Below are 7,709 nucleotides of genomic sequence, written 5' to 3'. Positions count from 1 at the left end.
GGGTTAAGATAAAAGCTGCATTAGGAAAATACAATGGTTTAAGGTGAATCATAACTATAATGGGCATAATGTCTGTCTGTCTGTCTGTCTGTCTGTACGTCATTCAATCACGCCAAACGGCTGGTCAGATGGGCATGAAACTTGGCAGGGTTATGGTTGGGACCCTATAATATGGTTTGTAATGGGGTTTCATCCAACCTAACCCCCTCCTCTGTAGGGGGTGGGGGTGAGAAGGGGTTCCCTGAAACGGAGCTGTTTCTGGTCGTGAAACGAGGCTGGTTATTCCCGTAGACTTAGTTACTTTACGATTTTTCATAAATAATTTCTGTACAACTTCCCCAGAGAAAGTCACGAATATTTCAGCTCGGACACAATAGATGAAAAATTATCATCAATATCCGCAAGATTTTTTGAATAACTTGAATCCATTGGGACTGCCAATGCACAAAATAATGTTGAAGAAGTATTGCCCGGTAATGTTGCTTGGAATTTCGATCCTGGCCAATGGACAATAATAAAAGGAAACTGACAAGTTCCTACTTTCTACTCTTTTTTGGAAGACACAGGATCATAAGAGCATTTATCAGTAGCCATAACGCACTGACATACAAGTTGCGTCTTTGCAGTAACATAATGAAAAGAAAGATACGTTTATTATTCGTATCACCGTGCAAAGTAATTGACAAAGAAACGAACCAATCAAGATCCCTGTTCCGTTAAATGAAAGTCACCGACAAGAGAGAGAGAAGAGGAGAGAGAAGAGAGAGAGAGAGAGAGAGAGAGAGAGAGCCATTTAACGACATTAATGCACTACAATTTTATAATTTTATCTTGCTATCAAAAATGAGAGAGAGAAAGAAGGAGATAATTTGTGATTGAGAGCTAAGTAATCTGATAATCTCATCACCGTCTTCGTTACTTGACTTACATTGAGAGAGAGAGAGAGAGAGAGAGATGAGAGAGAGAGAGAGAGAGAGAACAGATAAAAATGAGGGGAAAAAAATAATGAATAAGAATTTCTCTGCGTTCAGTGATCGTCCCTTCACTTACTTTAAGAGAGAGAGAGAGAGAGAGAGTGAGAGAGAGAGAGAGAGAGAGAGAGAGAGAGAGAGAGAGACTATTCTTGTAATCGCCCTTATTTTAATATTGCTGAACAAATATACTTATAAATTTTTCACTTCTGCACCCATATTTTATCACCCATCGTAGATGGGTAAGTTTGCTAGTAAATGTAAAGACAGGAGCTCTCAACCTTCACAAAGGTCCCCTTCAGCTGTACTTCACCTTAGTGAAGGTCTAAAACTCTTATCTTTATATTTATTCACTAAAACTTTGTTTTTCTACAGTGGCTTTTCCCTTAACCATTCAAGACAGACACGAAGACTGTGTTCATTTTACCGGAAGTTACCAAAGTACTTGGAACGTTACTAGATTAGAAAACAGCCCAGTCAGAAATTGTACCATATATATGAATCTGTAACTTGCTGCTCTCTAGGTTAGGTTACGATGCATTTCCTTTTTAGGGAAGGTAAAAGGCTATCCAGGGGAGCCTTCAAGCCCACCCAGAAAGCATAAATTTCTGAATGTGCCATCTTGTGAGAATTTTGGTATTAGGGGTAATCAACTTCCCCTGCACCCAGTTATGCTTCATTTAATTAACGGAGCATTTGTGTTCCCATTTGGGGCAGGTGCGTTATCTAAGGGTAACATTTAGTTTCCTTTTGTTATGTGTAGACCAATAACCACAGATTTCAGTTCTTGAGTTGGACCTTAAGCTTGGTAACAGGGCCTTCCTGGACAGGCTTGGGACTGTTTCCTTCTCAAAGCTAGACAACAGTAAACTTCTGACTGCTTTATTACTGATTATTATACATATCTCCAAGTCTTTCTTCATTATTCCTATGCAGTCAATTATATTGCTGCTGAGTTCTCCAAGTCTTTATTTTTTTCATGTAAAGAAATTCTATCCAGAGGAAGTTTGTGATAGAATTCCACATCTTTATTCTGAATGACAATAATGATACGACTACTAAAAGTTAAGAATAACTGCTCAAAAGTTAACAATGTAGTATCTGATGATAAGAACTTAAAAACTGATAAGAACTTAAAAGCAGAAAACTGCTTACAATAACAACCCTCTCCATCCCCATGAATGAACTGAGGAGGTGCAATGTAGTACATCTATTAGATTATTCTGTTGAAAGGTGCCATTAGAATTATACAAGCATGATTACCTTTCCTGGCTCTTGAAAAGGATGCGATCCTTAGTCATTTCAATCAAATCCTTTCAAGATGTCTTGAAGTCATGGCTGTCAGAAGCACCATTAAAATCCTGACTTCTGTTGCCTTCACCTACTAAAGGCTTTGCACATCTAGGAGCAGAAGCCAACAACGTTTAATGATAGAGAGAAATTTGGTTTCTCCCAACCCTTGTCTGTCGGAACCGAGAGAATTGTCAGCAGCTGAATCTGGCAGCATAAATGAATCCTATACAACACTAATACAAAGGCTGATAGGGCTGCTACTTAGGCCTACAAACCAAATTCAGGGAGGAATTCCGTAGACCTTCTACAATCTGTGACCATGCTAAGCAGAGACAGAGAAGCATGAGATGAAAGCCAAAGGAGAATGTCTACAGATGATGATAATTACTATGGTGCCATCACTTAGTGTCCACAGATATATTTCTTGCTATCCTTATCTTTTCACTGCCCTCATTTATCTCATTAACCTTTCTTGCAAACCGATGCTAAACATCAAGTTTAACTGCTGTCAGTAAGCTAAACTGGGAGTCATCAGCTACTAATGATCTTCATCAACTGCTTGGCAGTGTCACTGTTTTTTCCTCATAAGCAAAAGACTATCTACTCACTACTCCTTCTCTGATATCCCAATGTTCATTGTTATCTGATCACTCTTGCTGTCTACAGCATTATTTTCTGAATCATGGTTACCTGATTGTTTTTTTTTTCTCTCTCTCAATCTGATCACCTAAACCAGGATATATTCTTTTGTAAAATGGAGCCGATCATCATTCTGTGTAGCCCTGTCAAGTTTGTTTTCTTTTCGTCCAGTGTTGTCCATTCCCCAGTTGTCTTCCAACAAAATATCATCCAACCATCAATGACATTATGTTTGTGATCCAGCTGCTTGGTCACCTTGATCATTATCAAGTTGTTCTAGCGAGTACCATCATAATCTCATGAAGTTTGCTGAACAAGCTGTTTTGGGAAAGCATTGTCAGCCATTGTCTTGCAAACTGTATAATTAAACTCTTACCATCCTTCCTTGTCTCTTTTTAAATAACTATCAATTTATCTTGTCTTTAGTCTCAAATTGCCTTGAAATTTATTTTCTTTGAAATCTGACATCATTGTCAGCCATTGTGATTGTCTTGCAAATTGTGTAATCAAAATCTTACCATCCCTCCTTGTCTCTCTTTTTAAATAACAATCAATTTCTCTTGTCTTTAGTCTCAAATTGCCTTGAAATTTATTCACTTTGAAATCTGGCATCATTGTCAGCCATTAACCCTCAATCTTTCACACAAGTTGGGTCACCCATCACCTGCAGCCTCATTTTCTCGGCCCAGCTCACATTTACATTTTTATCGTGAGACTTGTCATCAAACCTTAGCTCCTCGAAATGTGGTCTTCCAGCCCTTGTATTGATTGGGGGCTGACAATCACTGCGGCTGGTACAAAAATGGCAAGGCAGTGTGTCATCATGAACTTGTATCTATCTAGTCATCAGTTAAACTGCAATGCTTTCTCACAGAAATAACATTCCACCTTCAAAACAAAGACGACGTCCAGCTGTTTCATGTCAATCCCCTCATGGCAATCATGATCAAAAGTGCTCTGTAGTCTGCACACAGCAACTACTTCTATGGCTTTTTGTGGTATATACTAAACTATCTTGGTCATTAGTTATGTAAGGTGCACATAGCCTGAAAGTCTTGTTGAATGGGCTTGTCTGACTCTTCTTCATTTTGGTCGGCTTCCCAACATTTACAAGTTCAAGGGGAAGAAGGCAAACCTGAAGAACAAGGTGCTGGATATTTCAAAGGCATTTAGAAAGATGGCCAACACAGACAACCTACAAAACAAGTCTACAACAAGATAGAGCTGCAAGACCAGGTCAAAACCAAGTACGGGAGGACGCTTTTAAACACAGAACACCGACTGTCAAAACTTGCAACTAATTCAGGTATTATATATCGCAAATGATATGATGAAAAAAGAATAAATATACACAATGTAGCGCCTCTACTTGAAACAGTTCCTCCTACAATCAGAATGGGAAAACTATTTTAGTATGGATGATCAAATAATGAAAACAGTCTAACTTTGTAGCAGAAAAACCAGTTAAAATCAATAGCAAGATAATTCTTTGGAAGCACAGGCTGACAAAACAGAACAAGCTGATTTCAGTGTGTTGGTTCATTCACTCTGTGTACAAGGGAATCCTCTGTGAGCAAAAATATCCAGTGCCTGGATTTTGACACATCCTTGCTAATCATTGCTTAACTGCTTTACCAGATGCGCGTAGGTTAAAAAATTAAGCTAATGTTTGGAACTTACACCTGAATGTGCAAAAATATTTGAAATGAAGATTGTACAATGGCCAAACGAAAGTGCTTGACCTATGAGATGGCAAATGATAGTGAAATATGAAGATTGTTCACTTGAAATAATGGTTTAAGTCTGACAGTAGAAGGGTAGATTGTGAATATTAATTGTCTTTTTTTTAGTTTTGATCATCAATGTTAAGGAATGATACTATGTACAAAACCATTGCTGTAAATTATTAATGTTTACATGGCACCAACAACAAAGCTTTTGAAATGATCAGTATTTTATTAACTTAGATTTCCTGCTAACCCTATCTAGTAGTTTATTCAAATTCTCAATTTTTCTTCCCAGTTCAATCATTTTCCCAAAACATTCAACCTTGAGTACATAACCTAGTAATCTAAAGATGTTTTCCTATTTGCAGAAGTGATAGCCAAGAAGAGGCCAGTCACAAGCACGAAATCCCCTCCGGAAAACGTCAGCTTGTTCCCCAAACTGTCGTCGAGAGAAACCTCACACCTGTCGCACCATTATCAAAATTATGATTATCAGACCAAGAACCTCTCGGCTCCGCTCATTGTGAACATGAAGACAGGCATCTATCGAGGTGAGTTACTGGCGGGTGTTTTGTCCTTCGTGAACATGACAACTGGTGGCCGCAAGAAATCGCTCCATTTCCAAATCACTAGTCAGGGAACTAAAGGGACAATGGCCTAATTTAAGTTTCAGTAGTCAGGGAACTGAGGGGACAATGTCCTGATTTGAGCTTCAGTAATAATAGAACTGAGGGTAAAATGGCTTGACTTGAGCACAGAATTGAGGGAGCTGATTGGAAACTGACCTGATTTGAGCTTCAGTAGTTAGGGTACTGAGGGATTATAACCTGATCTGAGCTTTATTCAGGAAACAAAGGGGACACTGACCTGATTGAAGGAAGGGAACAGTCACATGTTCTGAATGCTGTTGCTTCTTCCCATAACTTTTTTGTGTCGTATGATGAGTTTATTTGTCATTTTAATAAAAATGGTGAAATTCAATTCCATACAAGCATAAGTTTTGAACCAGAAGGTTATTTATAGGATGTCAAGTGGAGAAATATTGAATTTTTATCATTTTGTTTTAAAACAACCAATTTAGTGTACCTTTCCTACCTCTGAATCTCTACTAATTTCTCCCTGTCTTCACAGTTCGTCAGCTTATGGCCAACTTATTACCGTTTCCCATTTTTTAAGGATGTAAATACAACTTACCACATTCTTCGTGTGTATAGTGAAATGTTTTTCTTTGCCATTATTGCTAAGATACGAGGAAGTAGTGTTAAACATTTTCAAGAGTTTATTAAGAGCCATGTCCATGTTCTTAGTTGGTAAAGATAGAAAATTCCGAATATTGGAGAATTATACCAAGAACGAAAGTCTCATCTTATCAGATTTTTGCGACGTGAAACATCACAAAGCTGTGAAATATTTCTTCTGCTTCACCCGCCAGTACTTTTCTCTGAGAGGCTGCAGCAACTTGACACGAAGAGACACCATTGCTAATCAATGGCTGAACGTGGCCTGAGAGAAAAAAAAAATACTCTTAAGCCGTTTTTCACATTGTGTGATCTCTGACGATTTCTTTTATTTCTGTACAGGTGAGACTGGGATCCAACCAGCGCCCTCCAGAGACCAGTCCTACAGTCCCAGAAGATCCAAAAACATTGCGAGGATCAGCCTCAAGGATGTCAATCGTAAGAGAAATTTCTCTCTCCAGATCACGTTCTCTTCTGTTCTGTCCATGAGTTATATGTAAATATATGTTGTGTGTGTGTGTGTGTGTGTGTGTGTGTGTGTGTGTGTGTGTGCTACGTTCTTCCAATTAACTAACTAATCAACTTCTTTTTGTCTTCTTCCAGACGAGCTGAGTTCAGCAGCTGACGCCCTGAGGAAGCATCGTCACTTCCCCCTGATGTTGTTAACATTCTCAGTGATGGGTTTCCTCCTGCCCTAGGAGGAGGAGGAGGAGGAGGAGCAGGGGCCCAGTTAATGACTCTTATTCTGTCTGTTAATAAAAATTTTGAAAAAAACATTAGAAGTTAGATCGTGGAACCCCTTTTCCGTTGATGGTTTTCACCGACGTCTTTGCGTCGCGAAATCCTCTTGCGTAAGATGAAGGAAAAGAATAATTAGATGAAGATGAAGCGATATAAATAGAAAGAAAATGTTAACTCGAGGAAGTGTGATGACATAATAGTATTATTCCCTGTTTGTTTACGCAAAGTACAACTATATTTTATACACAGATCCCAGCGAAGACGCTCGCCGTCTTGAAACGATTTAAAAATAAAATATTGTAGTACCTTTTGAATTTACAATGAAAGTTTTTGTATTACAAAATACTTTCTCCAACATATCTCCTTTCCTGTATTGCCTCTGCTGTTCTTAAAAAAAAAACAAATCATTCTACTTACGTAACTATCCCATAAGAAGATGAATTCATACCCTGTTCAAATCTTGTAATAGTACCTGAGGTCATATCTGAGACAATTGAAGATGTCAACAAAGGCGATTCTTTGAGTTTCTAAGGAACCTTTCATACGAATGCCTACGAGTGTCAGTATTTGATAGCTTTGAAAAGTCTGGCCTGGAGATTTTGTCTCAAAATTTGTTGTCAAAGAATGATTTCTCATCTTATAAGTCGAAATTTTCTTAACATACTGTTTTTACATCTCCAGAATGGCCATGATTATTTTTTTAACGTTCTATGACTTGATATTCATATTTTGTCGAATGATTGTTAGCTCGACTTTGCTATAGGCTACACTCGAAATTTAAATGCTCTGGTCTTGCATTATCTTGGTATTGGTATTCCTTTGTATTTCCTTATCACACAAGATTTCTGATCAAAGACTTAATTATCATCTGCCTTGTTAGATTAAGTTTTTCGTCTTCAATATATTTTATTGACAGCGAAAATTTAGCCAGAAATGATGTAACAATTCGAGAAAGTGGATTCTGCATCTCTTGTAAAGACCAAATACTTCTAAGCCCAATTTGTTTTCAACGATAGTTACTGTAAGTAAACAAAGGTCTTCCTTTATAATGTACTGTCTCAGTCATTCATATAACTGACAATAAAATCAGGCCTTCTCAA

At 38.0% G+C, this 7,709-nt stretch overlaps 1 protein-coding gene across 2 annotated transcripts in view; it reads left to right on the top strand.

Annotated features, from left to right (window-relative positions):
- LOC135208044 (lachesin-like) overlaps positions 1-7,709 on the top strand; it is a 110,170-nt gene extending 102,461 nt beyond the window's left edge. For both annotated transcript variants that reach the window (XM_064240171.1, XM_064240170.1), the window contains exons 9-11: positions 4,999-5,181; positions 6,211-6,306; positions 6,472-7,709. In XM_064240171.1, the coding sequence (XP_064096241.1) occupies positions 4,999-5,181; positions 6,211-6,306; positions 6,472-6,566 (374 nt within the window). In that variant the 3' untranslated portion in view covers positions 6,567-7,709. The remainder of the gene's footprint in view (positions 1-4,998; positions 5,182-6,210; positions 6,307-6,471) is intronic.

This window comes from Macrobrachium nipponense, chromosome 34 (genome assembly GCF_015104395.2).
Source record: "Macrobrachium nipponense isolate FS-2020 chromosome 34, ASM1510439v2, whole genome shotgun sequence".
NCBI lineage: Eukaryota > Metazoa > Arthropoda > Malacostraca > Decapoda > Palaemonidae > Macrobrachium > Macrobrachium nipponense.
The sequence above is the reverse complement of the archived record's forward strand: the minus strand, read 5'-3'. Positions and strand labels throughout refer to the sequence as shown.